Raw genomic sequence first — 16,225 nt, forward strand, 5'->3', positions numbered from 1 at the left:
AGATAACCACTAAGAAAGATCCAGGATTCCCACACCAAATTAAAAATGCGCAAGGATGCATAATATAGTTTTGTAACAGAACTTTCACTCCAGCCATTTTCTTTTCTCAAATACAGGGTCGAGAACTGAAAGCAAACCAAAAAATAACAAGTTTTTCTCCTGAATGGAACTAGTTAAAGAACCAGAGCTCAACAGTGTCACTACTATAAACTAAATTAGACCTGAACAATATTTTTCTTTTCTTTTGTGGACAGTCTTGGAATGTAAATTGAATTTCTGTCACAATATGTATTACTTTATAGTGTATTCATTTACACACACAAAGGCACAGAAAACAAATACAGCCACTGGAGAATAAAACATATGATTTGTCGCTAACAAAACTAAGTGAGCAACACGGTATATCGGCTGCCTTTATATAGCACTATTCTAGTCTTAGCAACCACTGAAAGTGCTTTACAACACCTAGTCACACACTGGTGGCAGAGGCTACCATGCAAGATGGTAACTGGCTCATTAGGCGCAATGAGCATTCACACTTGGGGTTTAGTATTTTCCCAAGGACACTTTGCCCAAAGACTGCAGGGGCCAGGAATCCAATACCCACCTGATTAGTGGCCGACCACTCTACCTCCTGAGCCAAAGCCGGCCCACGAGGTTTTGAAGACTATAGTGACTTTGTACTGCACAGCACGATTCCTCCTGGAGGTTGTATCACTGTAGCTTTGCCATTAACGCTATATAAATGCACCCCACAGTGGCACAATTTTGAACTTTTAGCACTGACTGACAAAAAAACAGAGAAAGATACTGAAGTAAAAAATAATCCACTGAAATGATAAAATTTCTTCACCTTCCAACCATATGAAATTTATTTTTAAGCATGATGTGGGACATTTTCCAGGTAACATGGTGGCAGTTTGTCATGTTATAGCAAAGTTTTATTTGGTAAAGATAGGGCTTTGCTTTACAGACTGCCAGCGAGAACTTGAAAGAATTTAGCAACATGGGGGGGGGGGGGGGCTTTTCATCACTGTGTGTCAAGGCTTGGAAACAGAACACAATGTGAGGCCATGATGGGGAAAAGAAGAAGTGACGGATTGAAAGTGACAGGTTGACAAATGTGTCAATGAAAAGAGACACCAGGATGGAAAAAAGAGGGGTGGGAGGATCAAAAGTCTATGTCGGGTTTTTGTTTGTCTTTCACCAACATACTGTATATACAGGTCTGCAGTAGTGGTTGTGTACATATGTCTTACATATATAGTACATATGTATTTATCTAGACCAATTTGTTTATATGCTTGTATGGTAGGGAAAAGGTGGGAACAATAACATTTAAATCTAAACATGAATATACTGTGGCTCTCCCTAATCATGTACATACACATCAGTTTACTCTTTTACCTGCACATAATCAGAGAGGTAGTGGTAAAAAATGACACAAAAAAAGGAGACACTAATGGTCTGCATGATGTTGTGGCTTGTGTATGTATGCGTATTAATGTGTAGAGGAGAAAACAAGAGCCAGAGGGCCACTTCTGTCATAACTCTTCCTGCACGCCTATGCACATGTGTATGTACAGTACGTGTGTGCTCTTTATGCATGTATCCTTTCACATGCTTGTGAGCTCGACTGCAGCAGGCCTCGCTGCCTTAGCGCGGTGACATTTTCCTTGCAAGGGCTGCTCCCCTGACATTTTCCTGGTGTCAGATCAATCTTGATTTAGTCAGATGTCACATTCACTTAGGTACACATCTCTAAATGAGAGATCTGCAAGCATGTTTGCGAAAAAAAAAAAAAGACAAGCATGAAAACACATCTTCCCAACAAAGCAGTCATCACTGGGAAACACAGTGATTTTAATGTTTCCTTACATTGCATGTTTTTAAAAGGAATGCAATTTTCATGATGACACTTGAGGAAATTATGTAGGCACATTTGGTTTAAGAGGAATAAAAAAAAATTCAGTGTCAGACAACGTGTTTTAAAAAAGAGAATTACATTGATATAAAATACTTTTACTGTGGGAAAAAGCTCAGTTTAGCAATGAAGTGTAAACACTCAGGGAAACGTCTTCATACAATGTCTTTGCATGTACAAAAAGTCAGACATGTATGCATGTAACACTTTCTAATAGTATTAAACTGCTAAGACGACCACAACAGGAGGTGTTATTCAAAAATAATGATATAAAAAGTGTAATCGGATGAATGCCACAGAAAAAAAAAACTATTTCACATTGCTTTAAAAAAAGTCTCCAGGGATTGTCAAATCTCCCTATGAATTGTTTTATTTTAACAGCATCAACCATCTGGCACCTCAACAAAGTAACTACAAGTTTTTTGGAGCTGCCGTCTTTTAAATTACTTTAACTCAATGCTGCCTTAAGGTCTACATTTGCAAGATGCCCTCGAGCATTTCACCAAACTCTCACATTGCCAGTCACTCAGTGAGATCACTGAAAGTCCTCCATCTTTATGAGCTTCATCACGATCTTGAATATTTGTCAGTCAAGCATAGTTTTGCTGCACCTGTTCACATTTAAAATGCATGCACACCCACTCACAAAAATAAACAACAACCAGTCTGAGAGGTTCCTGCTTGTACCATTATCCCTAAAAACATCTGTTTATGCTGATGATCTGCTTCTTTACCAAAACCCAAAATAAAGAGACCTTTGCCCTCTCACCTTTGATATCCCACAGGGTGAAGTGTCGATTGTTTGTGGCTTCGGGGGCCAGGGTGAAGTAGAAGCGATGTCCAGTTTGTGGCTCATCTCTATCCACCACGCTGATGGTGTGAATTAGCTACGGAGAGACAAGCAACCAAAGCAGAAAGCGAAATAAAAGGACAAGAGAGAAAAGAAACAGAGGTTAGATTTTCTGCTCAGATCTACTCAATGGGTACAAGAAAATGAATATGAAAAGCACTTTACACTTTACATTTCAAATGCCTCTTTCATGAGGGAGGGAGTGAGGTGGAGTGAGTGGATGCAGCCGACTCAGAAAGCTTCCTGTGAAAGTGCAGTTCAAAGGGGCTACAGTCACAAAGAGATTAAAAAAAAAAATCTTTCTCTGGAAAGTTGACACAGCAACATAAAAATGTCTTAATGTTAGAAATGCAAAACTATCATAAAATGCTTCGCTAAAAAGCCTTTTTTTTCTTTAAACAGAAAAGGAGCGAGATATTCTGTGTGTCTGCTCTAAGAAAGAGCAAAGACTAAATGCAAATGTGCAGAAGAACAGAGAGAGACTTGGTGAGGGTGTCGCCCTCCTATCTAAACCTATATAATAACAGTGATCCACATTCAAAGATAAAACTCAACTGTGATCCAATTTTGAGAACTCTGTGTGGACACAATAAGGTGAGATATGATTCACTGTGAGCTGAACAGACATCAAACAGCCCCTGGAGATCCTTTCACCTCAACACAGGCCTCACGGTGACAATTCATCCTCCTCTCATCCTACGAATCCGCAGCCAGCATCAAACCTCAAGCTGATAAATGATACTTTCACATCACATCCGTCAGCTCTGTTTCCTCCTCCACCACCACTCTATGTATGAGGTTTCTTATTATTTTGATTTCCTTCACCTTTTGTTTACTGCACACACAGCAGTAAACAAACAGTTTGTTAAAATGTGTTTTGTTTGTAGCTTAAATGTCAAAATTCTCAACATGAATGGTAAGAAAACATATCAGCAGCAGACAAGCACAATGAGACAAGCTAATATGTTTTGACTTTAAAGGTAAAAGCCTTAGGGCTTTAAAACTTGAATCCCCTTGTGGTATTATACTACTTTTGATCTATATCTAAGTGTCTTGAGACTGTCAAAACATAAACTGTGTAAACTGGAGGTGGAACTCCGACAACATGTTTTAATAAATCACTTTTCCCAAAATATGTGGCGCAATACTATAACCTATAATCAGCCTGAGCAGCCAGGTTTCATTCCCAGATCATCAAAAACCACTGCATCCACAGCAATATTTAACACTCAGAGCAACTTAAGAAGTATAACACAGACTGCTGTTTGTTTCTCCTGTGAAACCAAAGGCCAGGGCTGTTTTAATGTCAGGTCAAAGCTGTTGTAACTTGGATGTGCCTGTGTCATATTAACAACACATTGCATAGTTTTTTTTAACCAAAACCATGATGCTTTTTCTAAAGTTAACCGAGTAGTAACAGAGTAGTTTTGTTGCCTAAACCTAACTGTAACCATTTGACTACTAAGCGTTATGAGTTTCACCCAAAAGACAGCTGTGCATCACATACGTATATTAAAGTTTCACAGATCTACAAAGGTGTTCTTGTGTTGGTATCACACATTAGGGGCATGAGAAAGCTTCTGTACTTGGCAACAGGGGATGAGAATAAGTTGGTCAGATAGTTCTTTTAATGATGCTTTTTTTCCCCGGTTGAAATATTAGAACTATTCTTTTGATAATACATTTGAGGAATTATGTGATTTTCTTGATTTTTCTACGACTATATGCAAGAGCTGATGTTGCACACCTAACCAACTATGGTATTACATGTCTGTACTTTTGTGTAAATGTGTTGATGTAAACTATGAAGCTTAAATGCTACAAAAGAAGCAGTAGTTTTCCATTTTTGTTTGATTTGTGAAATATTTCAGCCATAGCAATTTACATGACATGGAGACACAGAAAAAGTAAACCAGGTAAAATAGTTTTCACAGAACTGATCTGATTTTCCTAATGTTAGGCCTATATAATGCAATCAAAAATGATAAATGATCATGTCATTTGTAATGGGATCTGATGATATTTTCATGTTTACTAATACTCCTACTCATTAACATGGCATTTGTTTTTTGTTTAGCCTGTCAGTATAAAAACAAATTTGCCATTTTACAGAGAAATTCAGACCACCTCTTGGAATGTACTTCCCAAAATGTCAATTTTGAACTATGAAGAAAAGATTAACAACCTAATGAATAGCTGCACACCACATTAAAATACTAGTTAAAGATTCAGTTAAGTTTGCATAGTTGTGCATGCAAACTTCAGTGGTGTTCAAGCACCGTATCCACTGCTGTTGTGTTGTCTGTCGCAGAATGTAGCCGACACAGCACAGATGGCAGATGCAATTTTGTCAATAACAAAATAATTGTTTTTTATTTGGGTTTACAGGGATAGCTGAGTGCTGCCACTGACTTTATGGAAGCACAGTTTTTTCATTTTCTGTCTTACACATTTTGTTAGCTCAACTATTTGTTTAGCAACAGTTCATCCCACTCCTGTCAGCCTCTACAAGTATCCATTGCATTACTCCTACTGCACACACAGTCAGCCGTTTATACTTGCCTATTCTTATTCAACTCACAGGCTTTCTTCCCTCTGGATGTAAACAATTCTGCATTTGTTAATAATCAACTTGAATGACCAACACTCTTCAATTAGTTTCCTGAATCGGAACATATTAAAGCAGGTTGGGGGGCCAAGTAAGAGATTTTTCCATCACCAAAAAATTGCGCTATAATTTTGTAGAACCTTGTGAGAAGCCGAGTTTAATCATGCAGTAAACCCCCTTCCCTTGCTCTCTGAAACACACACTCGCAGGTGAACAGCTCACAGGCACTGTTAAAGATCCACAGAGACGCTCATGACAAACAACTCCCAGAACTACTATTAAGTGAGGCGTTTCTCAGGATGATTAAAGCAGAGTTTTCGATGGCTGTAATTCCTTTGTCTGCTCTCACAAAAGCTTATTGTATCAGATAAGATCCTGGGAAATATATCAAACCATTACTCAGCTGTTACAATAGCAGTCTCCTCTTTATGGGCTAGGAAACAGGATACTTATAAAATGTTAAACATTGCTTTGTTTACTGGACTGAACTTTTCTTTCTATCTTTTCACCTCTATCTCTCTGCCTCTTCAGCCTGCTCTCTCTATTCATTACTGTGATTTCCCTTTCCTCTGATTCCTTGTCCTTTGCATTTATCTTCTCCAAAGTATCTCCCACTCATGCTTGTCCTTTCCAGAAAAATGTGTCCCTCATTTATCACCCACCTGCAAATTGATTATTCAGACAACAATACTGTAGATATACTCCACACCCTGCTGGCACATAAAGACATCTGCTTTATTGTGTAACTTTTAAGCTCATGTCGCCTGTCTGCGCGAGACAGCCTCATTCATTTATTGCATCGCATACGACTCTGAATTATGAGCCTGAGCGGCAGCTATGCATTACCGTGTGACTAAGCTACTGCCGAGCACACTTCCGGGCCACAATTGTACCTTCACAATAAACATCTCCTCAGCACTGACGTTGCATCACAGACACAGAACAGGCTTAGTCATACCCATAGCTCAGGGAGGTTGTTTGGGATAATATGGCTTACTTTGTAATTACAAAATGCTACGGCATGATTTCAGGGTAAATCACACGCTTCTTCCTTTGCATGCTGCAAATCTGCATTCGAGAAACACACAGAAACACATGGACCAGGAATTATTGCCTGTGTTACTACAAAGGTGATAAAAGAGGAAAAAAATATCATTTCATGAGGTGCCATCTCAAATCTTACACCCATGATTATGATAGTTTTATTAAGTGTTATATTTCTTGAGAGTATGGGTTTGATTAATAACAAAATCTGAAATCAGACTGAATGTTGACACACTTTTTTGAATGTATCTGCTAAACGTTGACCACCAACGTTTCCCAATTGCATTGTCCACATTATCAAAGCTAGGGAACTAAATATGATGAAGTTATCCCTTTAACTAAATAAAACCACTTTTTGGAGGGTTAAAGGGATAATGTGAACCAGCGTTGCATGAGGTAGCCTACCTATCCAAAGTTGGTGTATTACATTAAGTAGACAGCAGTCGGCACTCCAAAAGTTTGGAAAAGCAGACAGGAGTACCGCCACAAAAGCTAAGCAGTATACTGTTGTGGATGGGGACAGCAGCAAAATGTATTTTAGCCACTTAAAAAACAGTCTCACCAAAATAGAATCAATACCTTGACGCAGACAACCCTTTCCAAAGAGGAAATCATAAAAGGCTTCAGTTCCTCAATTATAATTTCATCAAAGCTGCCAGATTTCTAAATCACAACTTTTTGCTTTGGCTCTAAACATTGTCAGCAAGCATGAGCTGCATATGGATGCAATTTGTAAGACACAGGGTTTACAAAAGCTGCCACACTACTGCATGACTTGATAAGCCATGCAGTTTAATGTAAAGTTTGATTACTTCAAAGAAGACCATGCATCCAGTCAATCCACAGTGATCTATAGAGAATTCAACCAAATGTGCTGTATGTCAAAGCAGGCCTGATCTTATCCTCTCATCATTCTTTGAGGCCCTTTCAGGTTTATTTCAGTCCGAAGGTGGAGGAATAATGAGAAAGAGAGAAGACACTCAAAGCAAAAGCTTTGTTATCAGCCAAGGGATGGATCTACTCATTTCTTTGAAGAAATATGAACATCAGTGAAGATGTAGTAAGTGAGCCATGATCTGCGTCCTGTGACTCTGCCCTCGGCAGTGGGACTCTCAGGCGGCATCTCGGGGTGAGTGGAAACTGCTGAGGGAGAGATAGAGAAAGGCGAGAGGGAAATGAGAGTGTGGGAGTTTATCGAGCAGCTAGCGAAGCTCCCTCAAGCACAATCACCTAATTAGATTTCTATCTAGCAGTCCCCTTTCCTGACCCCCTTAAATCTCCTGCATCTCTGGAAAGCAAGAAGGGGAGACTTTCCCAAAAGTACATCTCATCTGCACTGGAGGTGTCTGAAAGGTCAAGGTTGTGAGAGGGAGGCGGCTTTCTCATTCGCAGCAGAAATCATCCATTTCGCAATGGCAGCAGGAAGGTAATGAATAAATAAATAAATAAATAAATAAATAAACAGACAACTACTTAAAATGAGCTGAGAGAGGTTCATCTCTAAAGCCCGGGATGCACTGTAAGCGTCAGGTGTGTTTTCAAACACATCCATTATTTTCAGTGGTAAAAAGCATCCTCATGGTGTCCAGTGGAGCATGAAATGTCTCAATACATTGCTCTGGACTTGATTAAATTTCAGGTTGAGAGAATACTTTTTGGGGGGACAGCGTCAAAAGCAAAGAGCTAAAATAGGATTCAAAGCTTAGCAAATTTATTTTAAAAAGTAATATGTATTTTATCATGACCTAAATTGGAGTGCCAATATTACAGTTGCTACATGCATAATTTGATGGCTCTTTCATAGGCAAGCATGCAATAAAAACATGTAATAACTAGGAGGGCACTCTGGGAGCACAGACCTCCAACAAGGCCAGATGCCAGATCTCTCAGTGTTGAAGGGTGCAATATAAGACATCCAGGACATTCATAGAACAGCAAACTTCTATTATTCATGTGCCCACTGACAAGACAATATCCGCCATTTTGCACTGCATACTACCTGGACTCAGCATGTGCGGGACAGAGGTTCTCATATGTATGAGTGCACTGTTGGCTCTGTCAGCACTGTTGCTATTCTTAGCACTGTTAGGGCTGTTTGCATTATACCATCCAGATCCGCGGTGGCAGGCAGCCTCATCCGAAAGCTAACGGCCATCCTCCAGTTAACCCGCTGTAATTCGGATCCGCTATAGACTTTAATTGGTTATTCTTAGGCCCATGCTTTACTCTTCCAAGTTTGATGAAAAGTGGGCAAGTAATTATTCCAAATTCCTGCTGACAAATAAATGCAGACTAGACAGACCACATAAACTGAGCCTAATAAACTACCAACTCATCATATCCTACCACTTTGTCAGTGCATCAGACACCGAAGCATAGATACATCCTTCACGGCTGTATGATACACACTAAGTGGCAGCAGTTTGTAACACCACCACCACCAGCAACTGTCAGAGTATAAAGAATGTCGACATCCGAAAAGAGTGGGTGGGAGGTGTGGTGGATGGGTCAAACAAACTGCTGACTTATGTAACGTGACATGACATTATGTAAGCAACAACCAGACTTATTTTAAGCCAAACCATGATGTTTCTTTTCTTAACCTGACCATGTGCTTTTGTTGCATAAACCTAAGGCAGTAAACCTAAAAATGAAGTGTTTTACCAATGTTGTAAGTATACTGTGAAATATACTATGTGTATATAACAAGGACCAACTGTATATTTCCTGTGGAAATGTGTGTGTATTTTTAACAATGTGACAAGCATAAATTGACACGCCCTACCTGAATGTCCAAAACTGACACAGAGGGGTAACTAGAGCATCATTTTTTGATGTGTAGGTCCAATGACAAAGTAGTGGTATTTAACCAATTAGGAAGAACGTGTTGAAATGCATGACTGCATTGGCTAAGGGAATCACATACAACATAACATATTTTGGTATTTATCCTATAAGATGACGGTAGCCTGTCAAGTTGGCAAGCCTTTCAATCTAGATTAAACAGATTAGGTATGTTCACCAGGTTGAAAAAATTGTTACAATACACTACATTTTGTGGTGGTTAGGTTAGCCAGTGTTTACAGGGTAAATCTGAAAAAAGAATAAAAAGCAGTGATTGTTTGCTTAAAGCGGCTCATGATAACATTTTCCTGTCTTTGGGTCACCTCTTGAAGTTTTATGAATGAAAACTCTTTTCTGACAGAAATAGTAAACTATGTATGTATGTAGGCTGCAGGGATTGTGCCAACATTTCATTATGTTTTACCACTGGGTGTGTTGCATGTGTTATGTGCAATGTATGTGCAATGTGGATTGTGTGCAATTTATTGGTGGGATTTGGTACAGCTAGTTCTGTCTTTCTGTATGTAGTTTGTTTTATTGTGACTGTGCAGGCATTTATGGTCGCAGCATCTGAGTCCAAGGTAAATTTCCCTGTGGGGACAATGAAGTATACTGTATTGTATCATATCGTATAGTATCATAGTGTATATATATGTTTGCATTAAATCTCAAAGGCATAAGAAGGATGACGTTTTAAAATAGCCACAAAAAGTTTTATAAATCTGAAAATTTCCTTTTAACTATTTAAACAATCTAAATGTAGATTAACTCATTCTTTGCTAGACTTTTTTCCCCTTGTTTTTCTCCTTTAACAAAAAAATCCAGATGAGAAAATCTTCCCGTGTGACCTTTCGGGTTGCACCGACAGACATCATTTAGGCTTGAGGAATTACCAGCTGTAGAGAAGCACTGAAACAGCAAAAGGGCTGCATCAAAGGACACGTCAAAAGCTCCATCCAATGAGCATAGACGTTTATGTTGTAAACATCAATATGAACAAGGTAGATCTAAGAAATACTGCAGGAAACAGTGCGTATTCCAGTCTCTCTACTCTGCAGGTTTGTCTGATTCAACATTAACATTTGAGAGACAAAAGGAAAAGGCATTTGGTGAGTAGAACAGATGACTCACTCAGTCTCCTACTCATGAAATACTGTCTGGCAAAACTGTGAGTGTCTGGCTTTTTGTCTTGTTGTGTCGGTTTGCTTCTTCTTTTACTCACTCCTGCTGTATTCTTACCAGTGCTCTGTATTTGTTTGTATTTGAACCCTTTCTGTACGTGCATGAGGTGAGTAAGTGTTCACGTGTATGTGATGTGATGTTTGTGTGTGCGTGTGTTAGTGTATTTCAGACAGGCTTAACATTTAGCTGTTTCACATTGATGCTCCCAGGGGTTGGAGGTTGATGGTGACGTGGCCAAACTGAGGTGATCTGTCGCAGTGACCAACTCGGCCAGCTGTGAGACAGCACGGCAGAGCTGACAGGCCTCCGTTACCCCGGGCCATACTTAGTATTTGGCTTTCCACCCAGCCTTTTTTCTGCACACATGGCACTATATGATATCTGTCCCTCTGCATTCAGTCAGATAAATACCACGAGGTGGGCGAGGAACGGGCTGAGAGGCAAAGATTGTGTGCACATGTCATTCACTGAGGTGCAGCAGATTGGGAGAATGGGCAAAACTGGAAATGGATCTGGAATGGTTGAAATAAAGAGGGAATTTAAATATTGTGAACTATAATTACAGTAACATCACAAGGCCAATATTTGTATTATTTTTGTCCTATCCAATACATTGCTGCATGGTCATACTGTAGTATTTGTGCACAGATAACTTCCTTTATACAAAGAAACTGTAGACAAGATATTTGTATTGGAAGCATTCTGGTTTCTGTTTGTAGTCTGAGTAGTATTGACGACTCTCATTAAAGCTGCACGCAAACAGTCTGTGTGGAGAGGCGGAATACACTGGCTGAAATGCAACCTTGGAACCTATGGATCATTGTTTGATGACTATCTAGCTTTATTAGCCTTTTAAAAATATCAATTTGCAATTGTATCTGTTTACAAAGATTAGCTGAAATGATTGCCACACAGAAGAGGAGGTCTCAGCTTAGATATCTGCCTGCTAACCAGATCATCCAAAATATTGTCCATTACTCTCGGAGGCTTACCGTCGTCAGACTGATGACCAGTGGGTTATGATATTGGTCATACTGTTGTTGTACATGTGATGGCCCCTCTGCTTGGTTCCTCTGCTGTGTCTTTTCACTGCAGGGCTGCAGAACTTGATAAGTGCAATACCCAACATGGGACACACCTGGGCCTGGTGTGCCCCACAAATTTGCATTTTTTCCTGTTGTTTATACTAACACTCAGAAAACATATCTTCACTCATCTACTCATTGCACTACTGACTGCAGATTTTTCCAATTTATTGGTGGTACTCCTTGTGGTTTCTTATTTGTTAATAAATTCACTTTGTTAGTTACCTGTGTGCCTTCTACTTTATTGTCAAGCCAAAGAGCCCAGCTATGACATGTAACACACACTGGAATATTTAAGGCCCATTTAGGAATTGGGTTATTTGAGCCTAGTGATCTATATACATATACACGTATGACAATTAACATTAGCTTAGCTTTAAGGAATAATTGATTTTGTTAAAACTGCATAAGCAATAGACAACAGAATATGAAAGCGAGGTCTTTGGTTGAGCTGATCTCATGTTATGATTCATGTTTTGGACTAAAAAAAATCATTGAGTTTTTAAACTTGCAAAGATGCTTATTGCAAATCATCACACTTTTTGTTTTTGTTTTTATAGTTTTAAAGTTTGGCATGTGACATGGTTAGTTTTCACTTTCTTAAAGGGTGCTGGATGATTAAGAATGGTTTTAGGGCTAGGTTAGTGTAAGGGAAGGGTTAGTTGTGAGGGTTAAGTTTGGGGGGACTGTATGTCAATAAGGGTTCTCAAAAGCACAGAAGTTCAAATTTGCGTGTCTGTGGTGCAAACAGGGGCAGCTTGAGAGTTTTGAGGCTCAAGGCAAAAACCAGTTGGATGCTCTCTCTGCCTTTGCTTTACAGAGTCATTGCTGCTAATGAGACAGGATCTCATTTGCAGTCAGGTCCTAAAAACATTCAATAGACATGAAAAAATCTGAGCTGAACTGAAGAAACCTTTTAAATATTTTGTCTTTGTTACGAATTTCTAGAACTTCTACAAGTTTTTGTGCCTGAAAAATCCAAACTGCACATAAAAAGAGGGGTATATAAATATATTTACTGTGCAGATGAACCTGCAATTCATACTCTAGCAATACTTAAAGAATGTATGTCCTTTTGGCATGGCTGCCCACATGAGCTCTACATGATAGTATAACAGAGGTGTGAATCCAATCTGTATTTATTGTGCACCATTTTTTTGTCTTGTCTCTCTCAATCTGTGATACTGTAAAGTCCCTTATTTTACTTTCCATCTTTGAACATTGACCTGCATAAGACCCCTAGAGGGCCCCATAAATAAAAGGTGAGAAACTATTTAACACTTTGTGTCACGGCCATGACTTGAACCGTGTCCCCAAGCAAAAAGCTGCTTAGCCAGTGTCACCTATTTTTTATTTACTTCTCTGCCAACCCTTCCCCCTCCCTCCACATGCATTCTCCCTCCAAACACAAACAAAATAGGTTGTGTTGCCAACTCTCAAATGGGATCAAACCCAACCGCAGTTAAAAGGCTTAGGTTAATCTGATTTTCTCTGTGGTTCCACCGAAAGCTAGACCTGAGCCAAGTAGCTGACACTCCATGAACGAGAACGGGTGAAAACACAACACACAACAGGAGACAATGGAACGCTCCTCATTAGCTCAGTAAACCGGGGGTTGAGCTGACGCATTAAGAGTGTGACAGGGAAGGCTATGTGTGTACAGCATGTGCGTGGGTATGCGCACGCGTGTCTTTATTTCATTGAAGCATGCGTCAGTAAAGGGACAGGCATGTATGAGTGTGTTTGATATAATTTGTGGTAAACAGAAAGAGCAGGCAGATTCAGCAGGACAGACAGGCTGACAGACAAGATGGATGAGATGGATGCATTGATGGTCATATGGGCACGGATCCCCAAATTGTAAGGTAAGTCTCCACATCTCTGCAAAAAAAAGCTTATGGTCCCCACAATGCTGTATAATCAAAAAAAACAGACACACGGAGAAAAAAACCCCACAAACTCATGACTTACTGGCCTGTGTTTACATCGAGTGTGGCTCATCAGTAAATAATAATGGAAAAAAAACAACACACTACCAACCATAGAAAACATCACATACAGTATGGTGTATTCTTTGTCACACTAACAGATTGATTGAACGACTTAGTTATAAAATTAATTACTGTTTACCTATAATTAGCCACAATCAAGTCCTGCTATCAATCAAGTGATACACATAATGCCTCACAAGTGGATTTCAGCTGATTTGCAATGGCAACATGAAACTGAAAGAGCACTCTTGTGTGATAAATTTTGAATCTCGAGCCAAGCAATTTGACAGTTGATTCAATTGAAAAATAACAGGTGTTGTGTTCGCTCTAATTAATTCTACTGGTGTACCAAGGCCTGTAAAGAAGGTGAAACTGGCTAGACCCTGAACAAAGCAGTAATAACGCTTTCTACCTTCAGATTTCCTTTTCACAGAGGCCAGATGATGTGAGCAAAGGGCTTTGGGTCCAGAGGCATATGCATAAGGCAAAAGAGGGCAGCTCGCCAGTGTTTGACGTCTACTCCAGGTGAGAGAAAAATGGGCTTAATTATGTTTATTTCCGAGAGCAGTTGCCCTGTCCAAGTTTCAAAATTGATTAACAACGTTCTGGGGAGCTAAAACAAAATTGAAGCTTGTTTTACACGCAAACATCTGTTGGCTGATGCTTATATCTCTGGGCTCCTCCTTTGGCAGCTTATTTTACTGAATAAATAAAAGCATCCTGGGAAGCAGTAGGCATCAAAGTACTTCACTATATCAGGCAACAGCAATCTGCTTCAAAGAACCATCGGATTTTGACCTCCTGAATTTAAATTTTAAGGTAAGAGAACACCTTAATAGAACATCTTACAAATATGCAGAACATTAGTCTAATGTTACATTAGACTACACACTTTCATACTAAGCTTCTATGGTACATTTATTTTTTATACCTGTTTGCGTGGATGAAAGCTTTTATTGACAATGGAAAATGTGCCACAATAAAAAAATGTTGTGAAATATTAACTTAAGATTATTTCTGTGTTTGTACTTTATTCCATGCTTCAACCTTTTTTGAGTTTGAAATACAGACTTAAATGCATGTGTGTTTTTCACAATGCATCCTTGTACAAAAGTTCATATGGTATCTAACAGCTTAGCCCCCCTTGAGTGACGTTATGTACTTAACATAAAGTTACGAGGGTTAGGGTTAAGCAACTAAAGAAACGTGGGTTTGGTTTAGGAGAAAAAAAACGAAGTGACTCCTTACCTTAAAATAACTCAAAGTTCACTTGCTTTTATACGGTTCTAAACACAAGTCTACTGGGGGGAATTCCTGTGTTATTTGAGCCATCCACCACCCCAACCTGCCTCCCTACACTGACTTCTGGTTACTATACTATTCTATACTATACTATACTATACTATACTATACTATACTATACTATACTATACTATAGTGGCAGCCTTCCAAATATGTGGGTTATACACAAACTACTTGTTCACGATTATGTGGGGTATGCACATTGTGGTACGTTGCTTTTTGTAGGTGTAAGTACAAACAGTGTATAAGAACAGCCTGGTTTTTTATCATAAAAGATGGCTCAGTGGCAAAATCACAAGATCTTTGCTTGTGTTTGTGCTTGCAGGTGTGTGAGAGTTTGCGGCTAATATTTCAGAAAGTGGCTCAGGACTCCTCTGTGCTGCAGAGGTAGTATAAGGAGAGGAAATATATGCATCAATTTATCATGGCAGAGATTTATAAAGGATGTGTGACATCATCTTGTTTGCTCCAAATCCCCAAACCCGTGCAAGTGCTAGCTTGAATATCGGATGCAGCCAAATTGCTCTGACCGGACAGTTGCCAAAACAACTTGATTACCCCTCAAGAGACCGAAGGGTTTCAGACGAGGGCAGATTGCCAGCAACCTTGATTTTGTGAAGCAAAATTTCACTTATTGACAAGGGGAAATTCAGTAGCTTTAAACTGACTTCTGTTTGCAAGGCAATTTTTTGGTTCAGTGCTGTTTATCCTGTCATTACCTAAACTTTTATTGGTCTTGCTTCAATGGAAAGGTGTGATTGATGAGTAATTTATTCAAGTGATTTCCTCATTTTCTTCTCTCTCTGAGTTGGAAGGGCAACAATAGAAAGGTTCTGTGCTCACCATTAATCAGAGAAAAATGCTGCAAACCCCAGCTCTGGGCACCAGTGTAGATGCAGCGAGTCCACGGACCCAAAACATTTTTCTTCACACCCCTCACTCCATTTTTCAAAGGTAAAGATGCAGTGACTGACAACAACCAGTGGAAAACAGTTTTTTATATTATTCCGAGAATAACATAGAGGAGAAAATTGTTTCCCCCATGCCCCCCAGGAGTTACCCCAGAGGCTGAAAATGAGCATTAGAAAGCCTCTGACCCAAGGCTAACACATTTTCATTCAATCTCTGCAGGCCGACTCCAACAGAGCTCCCCACAACACCATACAAAGAGAGACTCAAGTAGAAGAAAACGAATGAAAATGAACAGATATTGTCAGATGTTCCTGTCATTTGACAGCCCATTGTAGATGGACAGTCATAAATACAGAAAAAACACATAGAAAAGCTGACGGACAAAGACGAAGGCAATGAAGCAAAATGTCATTCTCTTGTATGCACTTTGGAATCTCTTTCTTTGGTTTGTAATTACAGTGTGAAATATTTCACTGCATTTCT

At 39.4% G+C, this 16,225-nt stretch overlaps 1 protein-coding gene across 1 annotated transcript in view; it reads right to left on the bottom strand.

The window, feature by feature from the left end:
- The window catches only part of LOC121949377 (cadherin-22-like), a 93,701-nt gene that overhangs the window by 14,518 nt on the left and 62,958 nt on the right, over positions 1-16,225 (bottom strand). The window contains exon 9 of the mRNA XM_042495051.1: positions 2,694-2,811. Within this exon, the coding sequence (XP_042350985.1) occupies positions 2,694-2,811 (118 nt within the window). The remainder of the gene's footprint in view (positions 1-2,693; positions 2,812-16,225) is intronic.

Source organism: Plectropomus leopardus, chromosome 2 (genome assembly GCF_008729295.1).
Source record: "Plectropomus leopardus isolate mb chromosome 2, YSFRI_Pleo_2.0, whole genome shotgun sequence".
Lineage (NCBI taxonomy): Eukaryota > Metazoa > Chordata > Actinopteri > Perciformes > Serranidae > Plectropomus > Plectropomus leopardus.